The sequence below is a fragment of the Haemaphysalis longicornis genome, unplaced genomic scaffold (genome assembly GCF_048455015.1).
Source record: "Haemaphysalis longicornis isolate Haplotype H1 unplaced genomic scaffold, Haemaphysalis longicornis Haplotype H1 scaffold_1, whole genome shotgun sequence".
In the NCBI taxonomy this organism is placed as follows: Eukaryota; Metazoa; Arthropoda; class Arachnida; order Ixodida; family Ixodidae; genus Haemaphysalis; species Haemaphysalis longicornis.
In genome coordinates, this window is record NW_027526203.1 from 266,654,523 (window position 1) to 266,670,723 (window position 16,201).

Sequence of the window (16,201 nt, forward strand, 5' to 3'; positions counted from 1 at the left end):
CAAGGGTTTTCAAGGAGAAGGAAGAGATTCCAGGTTTTCAAGGCCCTTGAGAACTCAATTTTCAATTTGGAGGGTTTTTAAGAACCTGTACAAACCCTGGAAAGATATTTCAAAACTTATGCACTCGTTTTTATTTTTAGATCAATGTTATTATTCTAGCAAGACTGCACAATGTGGCAATGTACCCCATACACACTCCCAAAGAAGAAGGTAAAATTATTCATAATAATGTTTTTTTATTCTGTTATTCAGAATTTGTTAAGAACAGATGCAACATAACAAAAAATTGCTGTCATTCTGAGACAATGATTGGCTCTAAGAACTGTGTAGGATTACCAGCAAAAAAAAAAAAAAAAGGACTGAAGCAGTGAGGTTTATTTGTGGCACATACAAGGCACATACAAGAACTCAATATGACTTACGCTACTCTTTACAAGACACTGCATGAAGTAAAAGAAAAAATCTAAAGGGTTAGATGTTTGACACTCAACTTGAATATAAATATACATTCGCATTCACTACATGCCAATGCACTGCCAGAAGACAAACCTTGAACAAAGGGCAAAAGAGAAACAAAAGTGGCCTTAAGAATTTAGTGGTTATAATGTTTGCAACACATAAGCATAGTGTTCAGCCTCAAAAAATGGCCGCTGTTAATTAAGAACACCTGAAAACTGCTCACTGTTGAGACCACTTCGATTGCAACTAAGGCATATAACTGCGTCGCACGGCAACTGTCGAGGTACATGAATGATGCGTAGTTTAGGGACGCAAATTACGAGAAAATAAATACTGAGTTTTACTGAAATTACATACAGCTACATTGATAGGCACGTGTTACCAAATAACAGCAGGCAAACAAATCACACAAAACAAAGACACAACTTTTTTACATATTTACAACATTCTCATCCACAGATGTTACCCTACAATCATCCCAGCTAAAGTGGCTACAAAGAAGAGAGTGGTGGCCCTTGTACCCACGTTCGCACTTCACTCCACTAGTGTCTAGAGCTACAGTTGGCCCTCCGTCACTGCACACTTCAGTTCTACATTAAAATTAGCAGACTCCTTGGCAAAATTCTTTAGCGTGCAACTAAAGACGCTAATGGCAGATTCATGCACTTCCCCTTTCACCCCCGTTTTCATCTTAATAATGGGATTTCCACATTAGTGCCTCAGCTGAAATGCCATCCATGAACTGTACTGTAAGGTGTGAACTGTAAGGAGGTGGTGAAGGGATATGACCAAGGTCAAGGGTGAGCAGCCCCCACCTCGTACCTGCAGACACCTCGCACTTGGAGTTACTCTGGGATCACAAAAGAGTGACAGGGCAAGCTGCTGGAAGCGTCAAAGTGAAGACCTGCTCTGATCGAATGAACACTTTGACATGCAATTCTCTTTTCTTTCTCTCTCTTTTTTTTTACTGTCTCTTCCAAACTGCTTTTATCAGTGCTGGTGATATAAGGTGCAGAGCACACAAGCACTTCTACGTGCTACTGGAGCACGAAGTAAAAGAGAGAGAGAGAGAGAGAGAGAGAGAGAGAGAGAGAGAGAGAGAGAGAGAGAGAGAGAGAGAGAGAGATGGTAAATAAGGTTTGAATGGAAAGCGCTTAAACTTTGACTGGTAAACAAGGACGAGAAAAACTACAACACAGGACGAAGCGCAATCGTCCTGTGTTGTAGTTTTTCTCGTCCTTGTTTACCAGTCAAAGTTTAAGCGCTTTCCATTCAAGCTATGCATAACCAACTAGCCCCAACAGATGCCCTGTTAACGTAAATAAGGTACATGGTGCACTATGCGTGCTGCCATCTCAGATGAAGAACTGGTGCTTTATCATTCAGTAAAGCCCCTGGTACTGCTTTGAGCAGGAGATATGCCACCATCGAATGCAAAAGGCTGCCAGATGATACCACTCTGCTGTTTTTAAACGCAGGTCATAAGCAGTGTGAGAGTTAGCTGATAGCGAAAAGCCTCTTGTGGTAATGATAAAGTGCAGGCAAAAAGGAAAAGTGAAACATATAACAACATGATCGATGCAGGTGTCTTCTCTACCTGGGTTTTGTTTTTTCTACTATCTATTTGTGCCTGATATGCCATGCTACTACAAAGTTATCCAATTATAAACCACTATAAATATTGGCTATAACTTCTTTGTTTTTTGCATAATAATAAGTTCTCGTAATGTGTCAGCCTCAGTAGAACAATAACTTGCTACAGTTCTGGACTGGAATCTGCTGTGTTTCTCGTGCCACAATGAGTGGACTGCATTGTGTGTGAAACCTAAAGCAGGCGCAAAATGTTTGCAAACCTTTGACCAAGACAAGTGTTTACAGCCCAGAAAGAATGCTTTTTTTTTTTAAAGGAAAAACTGGAAGAACAAAGCCCCAGGAGTACTGACTTTCAACCTTACGCCTTTGTATGCCTTGTTAGTAGGCCTTTAACCAAGGCATACAAACATGAAGTCACAGGCATGCAACTCATAGAAACCAACCAATATTTAAAAAATACAACACAGCCAGAGCCATAAATGTAAATCAGAAATTTCAATGTGCTCCAACAGGTTAATTTAAGGCAATAAATTTGTATATGCCATAACTGAAAATAGAATGATTGTTGACTTACTCAAGGTAGCACAAAACTTAAAAAGAGGGTCCTTCACAGCAGGAATGCCTTACCATAAAAACAAAGCACTTGCACTGTTCATAAACAAAAAAAAATCTTAGATTATTTGTATATTTAGGCTCAGTAAAATCTACGGTCTCAACAAGAGCTCAAAACAGTTGGAAAGAAGAAAAAGCATTTATAGAAGAAAAAGCATTTATATACTATCATATTTTACTGAACTGAACAGACATAAAAACTGTAACACAATTTCATACCTTTACTATATTTTCATCTTAGACTTCCATTTTAGACTTGCTTAGACTTTAGACTTCCTTAGACACTCCTCCAAGCACCTCCAAAGAGTTTTTGAACATTTTCACCTGAATGATTGTCAAGCAAAGGCAAACATGCAATAGATGTGTTACACTTTCAGAGCTAGACTTACCCATAAATAATTGACAAACGCATACAGATCTAAACAAATACAAGACATGAAACAAACACATGCAGCGAAGCTACATTCTTCCTTGAGCTTTTGTGTGACGGCACACTACTCATACCAAAAATGCAAAGCCCATTCGTAAGCACAAACTTTGACACTTTAATGAACTGGTGCAGCAGATTAAGTAAGTGCCCCATGGTCCACATAAACCTTTCAGGTTAATGGTTAATTTTTAATATTTTACATGAAGCTGATCAGTTAAACCTTTCACATGAATGCAACATAGTTAGCAGACCTTGTCTATGTGCTAGGCAGAATTAGATTTTTTTTCCTCTCTTCAATCTAATTTCCAGGCACTGTTTCAATACAATGACCACACAAGCTCAAAGCTGCCTCGCAACTAAAAGAGGCTTCAAGAATTCATGACTGAGTACGTGTACACATTTGATGCATTTATGGCAATGGCGACGGAACCAAAAAATAGAGTTCTGGGATGGGGAATAGTACTATCTCTCAAAATGAAATACTTTCCAGGTTTGGCGAAAATGTGTACACACACGCATACACAGCACACAACATTTCATTTCCAAACAACGAAACATCTGAAAGCAACAACTCTGCGATGGCAAAACATCAGCTGTCTGGACCCATATTTTACTTCCTTGGGTGCCCACATGGCATAAAGGCACGAAGGAAACATAATCGGTGGTATCACATTGCTTCACTACAATCACCGTGCAATGAGCCCCCTACTGGATCTATGCGAGCCAGCCCTTGCACAAAGTACTGCCGGCACAACCATGGGTAAATCTGCACATGAAAGGTCTCAAACTTGCTAGGCACTTGCGCTCACTGAGTGGCAGCAAATATTGTAAGTTCAATGAGTATTCTCCATAAATTTTCCACCTAATAAAAATACGATAGGATGGCGATTCACACAAGTTAGATGGACATGGTCACAAGTGCAATGCAAAAATAGACACAGGATGAGAAGCAGCAGCCAGGACGGTACATATATTTTGCGCACTCCTTCTTTTCACCCAGCATTTTTGGCATTTGAAACTACGTTAAAGTGCAGAGTCCATCTCAAAAAGGTTGTGCACCCACTCTGTAGGCCATGCGTTGTGCAGAAGCTAGGAACTTTTGAGAAAGGTCAAGGGGTCACAGCAAATGAAGGCTCTGTGTTCTGTCATGCAATATGCAGGAACTAGCATTTTATCCCACTCTGAACTTTTGCATGCACAGTCTATATACCGCTTCACTTTTTCTTTCCCAAATTTCACTACAAACAGCAGAGCTGGTGCCAAAATGGGACAAAAAGTGTAGCTGGTCACAACTGTGCCATAGAGAAAATGTGGAAATGAGATGAAATTGTAACATTCAGCACCACTGGCAACCCTAACAGGACTGCTGCAATGACAGATTTCATTGTGTCAGTCCTGTGCATTACAAATGCCGTATCAGACACATGCTTACTGTGAAGTGCAACCTTGACAAACTGTGCTAAAGGACCAAATAATCTAGGCTCCAAATATGCCAGCTACTGGCATGTTAGAATGAGTTTTTATGCATACATTTTCAACTTCATGAGTTAAATAATAATAAACATGCCATCTAATGATTAAAATATAGTGAAAATGAAAAAAAAACATGGTTTGACCAAGCAGACACAGGTGGTACTCCTTTATCTGAATTAGCGGAAATTCCATTCACAGTGAAAGCTTTTGTGATACTCCTTGGCAGTTTCACCATTGTGGCAGACCGGGCAGACACAGGTGGTACTCCTTTATCTGAATTAGCAGAAATTCCATTCACAGTGAAAGCTTTTGTGATACTCCTTGGCAGTTTCACCATTGTGGAACTCGAATGTAATCATAAATGTAACATTTCGTGAGTGTCTGTTTGACAAAACGCAGATGCTTCACGCTTTACTCGTTCTGGCATGACAAAATGTTTTTAGCCTGCAAATCATGCTTAATAAGCACTAAAGCTGTTTGTGTGCAAAATACGCTGTAATTGAATGAAATGCCCCGATAACAGTTGTGCACAACCACATTTAGAAAGTTCTTAAACAGCATGAAGCAGCAAACATTACAAGGTGGAATGCACATAGAAGAATGTCTGAACCAGCAATCTGCACAGCAACAGGCAATCAACTTCGTGGCATAAAATATGCACTAAATTTTATGGCAACCATCATGTCTTGGAGATGCTCGTTGTGTAAGTTCTACAAGAAAGCATGTGATAAAGCAAGCTTACAAATCCTGGCACTGCGCCGTGTCAATGCGCATGCACGCATGCACTGCACTCAATCACTTCGTTGCACTCAAAACTTCACACACGCATCTCGTGCAAAGGTTGTCCTGTAAGGCATCGCTTCAAGAAGCCTCCTTCCTGACAGGCAGCCTGCCTTGAAAACACATCTGGTTGTTCTTGGTGCATTCCTTTTTTTTTCTTCTGATTCTCTCTCAATCCCCATGGCTGAAGTTGCAGCCACTGTGGTGCAGTTATGATGCTGGCAGGGCTTACAGGGTGAAGGGAGACACTTTTCACCTCATTGTTGGATAGCTTCTGAACGACATGGCATCCAATGCAGGGGCTCGATTAGACTCCTGCCACTCGTAGATACGCTGGTGGCTGTTAGGGAAAGGAAGTACAGTATGTGCAATGGTTAGTTATAATTATGAAACAAATGTGACTCATCAATACGGCTTGGCAAGAAGTAACTGAACTGCATACATTTGGAGGTCTTAAAAGGCATACCTGGGAAGGGATATCATGGATACTGCTGGTCTGCACAAAGAAGAGATAAAAAAAAAATCAGACAAACGAAAGAATCAAAAGACAGTGAGTACGTATTATCAAGCTCCATGACACATCCCGACAAATTAAACTAAAAAAAGCCACCGCATAGCAAACTTTAATCTTCTCATTACACCTGCTACAGTTTTGCACATTAAGGTTATGCACATTAGTTTCCCAGGTGTGCATCTCACTTTACGCTATTCCTAGCCACACTGCTATAAACTAGTCGTTCCCAAACTAGGTTCTTCAGACAGATAGTGGTTAAGGGACCCACAGCTGCTCAAGAAACAATATTTAGATACACAATGCTTGTGAACATTAAATACCAAAAAGGGGAGCCAAGTAGACTGAAATAGCCTGAGTGTCGAAGTGTGTAAGCAAACTGACACCCGCTTCCTGTTCGGATGCTGTACGGATGCTGTCCGGCATTGAATGGAAAGCCTGCTATGAGATACACAAGCTGGAAGGACATCCAATGAGCAGCCTGGGGCTGGTATTTAATATGCACTTTGCAAGTGCTGAGTCCTCGTTGTGCTGCCCCAACAACACAATGCTTAGTTATAAGCATCAGTTTTAGCAGGCTGAGCCAGTGTCTATTTCAAAGGATGCCCTGGCTGGGCATGCATTCTGAAAGGCTTAACAAATCATGCATCAATTTCTTCTGTTATTGTGTTAGACGCACAATAAATCTGATTTGCGATGCAAGTTAAGTCTATCTGTGCAGTTTTTTTTAATCTGCGATACAGACTGAGTGCATATTTATGAGGTTTCTAATAAGTGGAGTTACTTTATCTTCATCACACTGCTCAAAGGTTACACTCAGCTGTGTCAAAGGCGATCAGATAGCGAATAACGTTCCACCGGCAGAAGCAGTAGGAGAAACGTGTCAGCCAGCAAATGGAGCGGAGGTGCCCAGTGAAACATCTTTGGGCTGCATTATTGTGACTGAAAACAGGAACTACATTCATTACTGAGGGGTAAATAAAACTCACATACTCATCATTTCAATGTGGGAAAAAACTGGAGCAAGAGTTATGCCAGCTTCATGACCGGGATGCCGTCTTATATTATGATTGTTTTCAAAACTCACTTTAGACCAAGTTTGTTATCACGATGAAACTAGTTAGGGTTATCGTTTTATCCTAGCGTGCACGCACAATGTATTATGTTTTAGGAATTTTGTGTTATCATTCCCTTTAGAAATTTTTTCCTAGAATTCTTGCAGCCATCAAATGGTTACAGGAGTGGCGGTGTTGAACTACTGGTTTTAAAACCACTATTGCTAATTAGAGAGTTTTAGCATAGAGGCTACCGGAGGCTCATGCTATGGTGGCGGGCTATCGGGACCCGAATGCATAGGCGCGCGCGGGGAGGGCGAGGAGGTTGCCCCTCAGCTGAGCGAATGCGCGGGCATGCGCAGAACTAATTCACCCTTCCGGAACGAACGTGCACCTGCCCAGTCGGGCCCCGCTACCCGCCACCGTAGCATTTGCGGCCGGTACCCACTATGCTAAAACTCTCTATTATCTATGGTAGTGAACAAATCAAAACTTGGCATGGTCTTAGAGGTCAATAATGGTGCAATTAATTTTCAAATACCAGTTCTAGAATGCGAGCCTGAGACACTTTCTGAGATCATATTACTGCCATAGAGGCCCTTGTCGATTCATATTATTTATCTTGGGAATGCGTGTGTAACACCCAAAATTTAGCCTGTTCTATACGGCTAAATACTCTACACTTTGGCCAAAAAATTTTTCAAATTCGTATTGTCCCAAAATTTGTATCATATGTGATCATCGAGATTCTTAATTTTTTTTAAAGTCCAAGGCAGTAGTCTAACCTGTTTATATCGAACTCGAGTATATTTCAACTGATCACTTCATCAAAGTCTGAACATCTCCTTAAAGTTTTTCTCTCTTTTTTTTTTTTACAGGTTGTGCACTTTGCAAACAGAATTACAGCTTACCATATTAAATAATTGCCCGATTCCTCTAGAATACAATATATTCATTTCCAAATTCATGCTATAAGATATATGCCTCATCTATGCCTGACAGAAAACACAACTTTTACGAGACTGCGTGATGTAAACTGCCTACAACAACATGCAACAAAAGCAAGGGTGGCAACATATTCTGGTATAACATTAAAAAAAAGAAAGAAACACGTGTGCTAGTAGTTTACAACAGCTACACCATAGAAAGATTCTTGTCAGACTTTTCCATGGCCTTCTACATGTTCTTGAACCAAAGGAGCTAAAACAGCAGGACAATGCTACAGCCAAGCTGCAACTAATGCATCTAAATCAACTGAGTGCACTCAATGATGTGACCATACAGGGCTGTACCCTTGTAAATGAGCATGCTTGATAGCTTTCCACAAAGGCCACATTATCAAACAGTACAAAGATATACCTAGGTACATTTATCCCCTGGTCTTTATAGTCCTTTCAACCAAACATGACTAGGCATTTTGACAAGTTCAGTTATACTGGCTTCCTTCACGGTAACTTGTGCAAAATGGGCAGTTGCAGCAACAATCACAAGTAAGCTGGAAAGGAAAAAGCACCACTCACGTCTGCTCACAGAGCCGCCTTTGACCCCGCTCTGAAAGTAAAGATACAAAATCAGTGAACCCAGTACAGACTCGGAAGTGTCAAGCAAGGGTATCTTTTGCACCCGACTATAGTAGTAAGCTTTTCCCAGCTACGAATACAGCAGCATGTACTGGACTAGTGAAACAACCAAAAGGGATGTTACTGACACATTTATAACTTGCATATGCGTTCGCATCAGGCTTTTTCTTTGCCATGTCACCCAGAACATTGCTGCAACACACAGAGCTCCCCACTGCACATTTTGTTTCGGACAGTATTGCAGACTTGTGTGCCAAAGCTCTAGTTCACACAATGGGTCAGAGTGTACATGAGCCCCATGTATGCATCTGCAACCAGAGAGGCATGTTAACTTACCTTGCCTGCCTGTGTGCCTGCATGCATTGCCACACATCAGGTGTTCTACACACTGGCCCAGCACTCGTGGGAAAAGAAGGTTTCAAATGGCCACATCATTGCAGTTGTCGCATCTTTGTTAGTATGTATACCAATAAATGAGCTGCGCATGATGTTTTATTCTCACTGTGACGTAAGAAATAACTATCCTACATTAGCACATGGAAGTTACCGTAAAGTTCCGAGAGAACACCCTCCCTCGAAACGTTGCCCACCCCCCTTTAGGGGCGAATTATTCAATTTGCTAAAAAACCCTAAAGATCGCCCACCCCCTAAAATCAATGGCTTTAGCGCCGATGAGTGAACAAAATAAACGCGAATCATCTATTCATGTGTTTATGTGGTCACTAATTTGTCCTTTCTGCACTTCACCCGAAAGTTCGTTCATCTTGTATTTTTTCTTGATATCTCCACAGTTTTGGTTGGTGGTGTGGCCAATTTTTTTGTAGTTTTTCGCATCTGACCCGAAGGTTCACTCACCCCATATTTTTCACTTGACATCACTGTACTTTCAGTGGGCATTCCTTCGGAACTTTACGGTACATCCAGGTGTAGAAGACAATTGCGACCACACTTGTAAACAGCTTTTCTTCTTTTCTTCATGCTTAAACTTTCTGCACTTGTTTACAAAGGTGCCCACATGTTTCTGCATCACGTGTGTTGACTGATTCAGGAACTGAATTCTTCCCCTTATAATCTTCTCGCTCAGGTCTTGTGCATGACTGCATGTGCAATTGACTGCAAACATTACCTAGGTATCTGCAATAACACGATTTTGAGTAGCATTACCAAATTATTCTTTGATAATTGAAAGTCACACGTTCCCATTTATGTGGACAAATTAGGGCTCCTCTTTGACAACTAGTGTGAACAACTCCCCTTTGGCAAAGAATTAATTTTCGTGCCATTTGCAAATGCTGAAAAATTCCTTAAAGCTGGTCAAATCAGCTATACAAACAAAATTCCAACCAAATGAAAGAGCAATATTAGCACTTTCCATCATCATAGCATATAACTGTGTGAAAGCACGCCATCCAAAGTCATCCCATTAGCATATGTCAATAGCTTTAAAAATATTCGCTGAAATAACGTAATGCCTCGCACACGAATCTGTTCGCACAAGAGGAAAAATTCTTAACTGCAAATAATGCCCTTGTGAAAGTGCAGTAACACAGTCGTATGCATATTTCTGATTGTTGGGACCCTTATTAAGCAAGCTTTACACAGTGTAACCCCTATTATACATTGTTCACCGTGACCCCAGCAAACTTCCCATAGAAACAATGGGTTATGCAACACAATAGAAGACGCAGCCCGCTTCATACAACAGCTCACTCAACTGGAAATGCGCATCTCAGTTGAGAAACTAGGAGTCATTCCCCCTTTCCCCGTCATTTTTCTCGTCCTCCAATGACATTCCAATAACACTCCGATGCCGCACTGCCTCCCACACCACCCCTTTGTTGTATTTCTGCTAGCAGTGCCTTTCGCACTTCTTTCTACGTTACGCCGTCCCATCATTCTCTGTCTCTCTCTCTGTCCTCCCCCGTTTATCTTTCTTTTGCCACTTCATACCATCGTTCATTTTCCGTTCGCTGCCAGGCGGTTCCACGGGCCACCCATTCTAGCCTTCTTCTTTTTTACTAAATGCGGTGAAGTTTTAAGAAAAAAAAAAACACAAATGAAGCAAAATGAAAACTATCTCACGTTTGAGTTTTCTTTTCAGGCCAGCCTTGTAGCTGCAATAAAAGCACACATGTTTTCAGTTAGGAGCCACTCAAAACAATCAAAATCGTGGCAAACATAGCGCAGCACACACCACAAAGTCCTGCCAAGAGGTGGCCACAGAACAAAATTATTTGTCAACTCACCTGGCACGAACGAAGCAGAGTATCACAGTTAGTATGAAGCCCATCACGGCAATAAGACAGGCCACTATGAGGACACATATCTCAGTCCATTTCATCTTGTAGGGGTTTCTTCCAGGCGTACACTTCTGCACACAGGAACAAGCAAAGTGGGGAAAGAAGCAGGAAACAATGAAACTCAGATGTACAGAAATTGCAATAACTAAAACAGCAAGTAACGTCCGAAACCAGCACGGCAGGAAGGATGGATGCTTGTGCACACAGTGCCTTGAGGATCAATATTGGCGTTCATTGGATGCAAAACGCATGCAAAATTTTCCACACACCTAAAAGAGGTATCATGGCCTAAAAAAATGATAAAAGACTGTAAAGAGCAAACTAGCAAAGATAGAAATCAAAAATATAATACTAGTATAGCACAGTTACCTTCCTGCTTTCTGGGTCATTTTTTGTAATGATTATTCAATTCTTGGTTTTTGCACATAAATGCAAAACATGCCTTCAAATTCTCTTTTTACCCCTTTTTCTACCACACCAATGCACCAATTGTCCACTAGTTTTTTTTTAAGTTACAACCAAACTGTTAATTATTAAGTTACCTCGAACTAAATTTAAAGCAAATGCAAAAGTGTTCACTTCAGCATAAATTGTATTCAGTTGCAAGAAAATAAGATTAAAGTTATATATACATATATATATATTCCCAAAAAACTCAAGTCCCGGTGTTCTTAGATTCCTTTTTAACCAAACAAGAACATGCAACTAAAACTGGGGTTTTACACGCCGAAACAATACCATGGTTATGAGGTGCACCAAAAGTACACAGTTCCAAAGTAACTTACACTATACTCGGTGACAACTTAAGAACGGCACCGGAAGTTGCCGCTGTGCCTTATCACCGTAGCCGGATGTTTCTCCGCGCGGCGCAAGTAGGGCATTACTGGAAATATTTTGAACATGGCGTGAGCCGTTCCCGTGATTTTTTTGGACTTTATATGCTTATATACGACTCCAGTGACGACAAACAAACTGCGTGAGAAAAGGCAGACGATATCACGCATTCATGGCAAACCCCTTTCAAAACGCGCGTGCACTGACGTTACGGGTCCGGCGCTTTGGCGGAGTGATACACTACATGAGGTGGTGCCGTTCTTGAGTTGTAACCGAGTATAGTTGGATTTTTTTTTTTTTGAGCAGTGCCAAACATGGTGTTTTTTTTTAATATTTTGTCTCCATAAAAAATATAGCCTAAGAAAATATATACCATGGCATATGCAAAGCCCTCACCTCAATGCCTACAATGCTGTAGTTGTGGTACAGTGCCTCAACTTTCTGTGACGATGACATGTCCAACATCTTGGCCACCATGTCAGGACTCACAACAAGCCCATTTTCAAGGAGCTGGAAGCACGAGCTGGCACTGTGGGGAGATCGAAGATGATGCGTGACCGCTTAATATGCACACAGTACGAACAAAGCCTGCAACTTTGCATACCAGCCCAAATCAAATCTTGGGGCTCCCAACTCAAGCAGAATAGGGGTTCATGATGAAAGGCTCCACATTAATTTGGACAACTTGAGACACAATGTTTAATGTGCATGAGGCTCTGTCTGTGTCCATTGCTGCCAGCGAAATACAACCTACATGACTTCAAAGGCTAGTTTAAACCCTGAGAATAACCTGGAAACTTCCTAGAAGTTTGACCCCACTAAAAAGTTTATTTATGACCAGCTCAACTCTTCATCAGCAGCCAATCACAAATAATTAAATAATTTTTTTAACAACACTAAATCCCCAAGAAACTCCTGGATCATTTGCAAAATTGAGAACAAACAGCCCCGACCAGAGCCAAAATTCTATTATATACAGCAGCAGAATGCCTCTGGTGCTCTGCCACTGCAATGGGCCTGGCTGCAGAGCTCCAATTTAACAGGATGCAGTAAAGACATTTTTGCCAGGTCACACTAACACTAACTAGGTCACACTAACAGGGAAGCCATGAAATTGTAATGTTTGAGTAATAAATGAAGATACAAGTGCAGAATTCTTTTACCCCCCATCCCCCTAGCAGGCATGACTGAAAGTTTCCTTTGCATTTGACTAAAGACGCACTACATCAACAAAGCACGGCATGACCTTCAGTGGAGGAATTCTGAAAACCTACAGCGTCGCAGTGAGAGTGATAGGTTGGGAATTGCAGTTCCCTCTAGAGGTTAAAAACAGATTGTTAAATTACTCTTTCGACAGTTTCAGTACCCAATGCCCCCTTCCTGGTGCACTGTAGAGACATCAATAACCTGTCCAACATCCTTCTCCATAATAAACCCTGGCAAACGAAAATGGCAAGTCAGAATTGGAATTTACACAATGCTACAATACGTTAACAGCCATCAAATTCTAATAAAAAGTAAGACATTATACCAACCTAGCCTTCCACTTTTCTTTTTAAATCCAGTTATTGCAAGTTGATCCCCAACTTGGACTAGGTACTCACCTGTCAAAGTCGAGGCTACCATCTTCTCGTGTAGAATACTGGGTGTCGTAAATGTTGGCAGTCACAGCACTGGCAAGAGCTTGGTTCAAGTCCCTGCACGCAAATGTGCGAGAAAGAAGCGTCACGACCTGCCTAAGCCGCTCAAACTACCCACCCGTCAAAATCAATATGAACTACGGGCACAACAACTGAGCATTTAGGCCTGCTGTCTGGGGCTGTAATATAAGCTCGTGTCCGTTTAAAGGGTGTCCTATTTGAGTGGGCAAAGCTGACTGAAAGCAGACAATATGACTGCAACTAAAAATGAGCATGGCGGGGCTGAAATTTTTTTATGACACTGGTGTTCTCTCTTTCAAAAAAACAAAAAAAAAGAATGCCTTTAGTCACCTATGCTTGAAACAGAAAGTCACAACAGCAGACAAGACATTCGTTTTGAAGTGAAAAGGGAATCAGTTTGGTCATGGCTTGTGTGTAAGTGTGGGGGGAAGCCATAACTGCCGCCATGGATGTGCTTGTTATCATGTGGTATAGTTTAAACAACTGTAACTTGCACTATACAAATTTTCATATCCATTTCCATCAGCCTGTCACAGGCTGACCTTAGGCACTGCAGGGAATGAAATAGGTACTTTGAAACTGACATTGCTAGGAATTCCAGTCCTTTCTTTTTTACACAAGGTGTGCTTACTATTGGGCAGCCAGGAAAGCATATTATAAAACCAAAGACAAAAAGCATATTGTATGTTTTTGCACTAGGCTCATGCATTTAAACCAAATGATAAAGTGGAAGGATGTGGCACAGTGGGTAGGGTGAAGTAAAGTTGTTTGGTCAGCTGATTCATAAGTAACTACATGCATTAAAAAATCCCCGCCTTTCGTATGCACAGTGTCCAAGGCATTCTAACTGCAGCTTGGCTTTCTCGCGGCTCCAGTCCATTAAAGAGGCTCCCTGGCGAAGCACCACCAGATGAATACGGAAGTGCAGCACACGCTACACGTTTACTTTGTTGACGTCCCAGCCTGCAAACTTCAAGGTCGAGGCGAACTTACTTTTCAAACTGCGGGATCACTTTCCTAACCTCCTGTGGCTGCTTGTAGAAGATGAACTTCATCAGGTCTGAATCGTGCAGTATGTGAGCCTAGAGTGCAAATGCAAGAAACAAGGTCTCCTTTTATAATTTCTTTCAGACACAATGCTTTTATTTCTTCTACTCCAATATATGTCACTGCAGGCATGCTGAGCATGCATTTACAATACACATAGTCAAATTCTGCTACAGCAAAATTCATGGGGCACGTGCACACAATCGTAGATGAAGCCTCTTTTTTTGTTGTTTTATGCGCCAAAGGTACTCCTGAGCTAGGAGGCATGCCATAGTGGAGGGCTCCAGATTAATTTTGACCACCTGAGGATCTTTAATATGTGCTGAAATCTGGAGACACAGGTGTTTTTGCTTTATGCCTTCATCTGAAAAGCAGACGCTGCAGCTGGAATTGAACCCGCATCCTTGGACTCGGCAGCACAGTGTCTTAGCCACTGGGCCACTGCGGCAGGCATGAAACTTTTCATAATGACAGAAAAGGGAAGGGGAGGAACCACCAGGGCTACACTCACAACTGCAGTTTGTGCCGTGAAAAAGCGCACTGACGTACCAAAACCTCATCTTCTTTGATGGGGCAAACAAACTATAGTGTCAGTAAATAAAGGCTTGAGCAACGACTTTGCTATCTGCAAGCTTTATTATTATTATTATTCATTTTGATGGGCACAACAAGTAAGGATTCAGCAATCTTTTGTTTTGGCAGAAATTTTGTTCAAGTGGACTTTGTTATAACAGGATTTGACTGCATTATGCTTCACCAACAACTACTTTTTGCAGAAAGCACTCACTATGAATAATCTGTAGCTTTATTGGCACAGCAAATAAAAACTAAAATACCCTGTTTACAAATGTGTCCATGCCACAAGTACTTCAACATCAGCGCACATTAATTGTTATACATAAAAAAATGATACCAGCCAATTTTTTGCTTGCTAGTCAGTTTGCTGATATTTCTTAACACATCCCCAAAGAGCACCCAGTTGCAGCTCATTTAATTAAAGGAATACAAAGTTTAAAAAAAAAAAAAAAAAAGAATAGCAGGCTTTTGCACGCTTCCAAGCAGTGCAGCTACACATGGCTGGTGGTAGCTCTACTACCACACTGGGATTTTCATAGAGAAAGCACAGAATCTTTCGGTACGTTAAAGATCCCCAGTTGGTCAAAATTAATCCGGAGGCCTCCACTACGGCGCGCCTCATCGCCTGCATTGCGTCGGCGCGTTAAACCCTACAATCAATGAAATCTCTCGGTACGTGTACCTTCTGAGGTGTCTCATGCCAATTATCAGGTTGATAACAACAGAGTTGAAAAGTAAAATCTTGATTCCACTCCTTATATGAGACAGATATCCAGACACAGACCCCAAGTTTATTAAGTAGCCCAGTAATGCTTTTGACTCTACAGTAGTTCCCCGGTTAGAAGAACAAAAGAAAGATGGCAGTGCATACACTTTCAAGTGATACCCACCCTGACGTGGGTGACAGCAGTGTTTTGTGGACCGGGAGCACTCTGGCACTCCACAGTGATGTCAAAATACCCATCCCGGTATTTCCCCAAGCTTCGGATGCTTCTCAGCGTGCCCTTGTGAGCATCGAGCTCAAATTGACCCATCACGGGCATGGACTCCTTTGATGACGGCTGAAACAGGCAGCGAAGGTCAGTTACGAAAACATTAGCAGCAACCAAACATATTCCTTGAAAAACAAAAGATCTAACCTTCAATGTGTTTTGGAAAGACAGAGTTACAAATCAAGACAAAGGCGAGGGTTAAAATGGGCTTTGGTGATGCAGATGAATTAGAACAAACAAAAATGACACTGCGCAAAGACTGAACTCCATTGCACAAATATTTCAATATTAATTGCCC

General features: G+C 41.4%; 1 protein-coding gene across 1 annotated transcript in view; it reads right to left on the reverse strand.

The window, feature by feature from the left end:
• Positions 1-354: 354 nt before the first annotated feature.
• Cad74a (cadherin 74A) overlaps positions 355-16,201 on the reverse strand; it is a 70,230-nt gene continuing 54,383 nt past the window's right edge. Inside the window, exons 33-41 of the mRNA XM_077677077.1 lie at positions 15,802-15,972; positions 14,282-14,370; positions 13,232-13,324; positions 12,024-12,156; positions 10,740-10,864; positions 10,576-10,607; positions 8,434-8,464; positions 5,814-5,843; positions 355-5,687 (exon numbers count right to left, since the gene is read on the reverse strand). Of these exons, the coding sequence (XP_077533203.1) occupies positions 5,600-5,687; positions 5,814-5,843; positions 8,434-8,464; positions 10,576-10,607; positions 10,740-10,864; positions 12,024-12,156; positions 13,232-13,324; positions 14,282-14,370; positions 15,802-15,972 (792 nt within the window). The 3' untranslated portion in view covers positions 355-5,599. The remainder of the gene's footprint in view (positions 5,688-5,813; positions 5,844-8,433; positions 8,465-10,575; positions 10,608-10,739; positions 10,865-12,023; positions 12,157-13,231; positions 13,325-14,281; positions 14,371-15,801; positions 15,973-16,201) is intronic.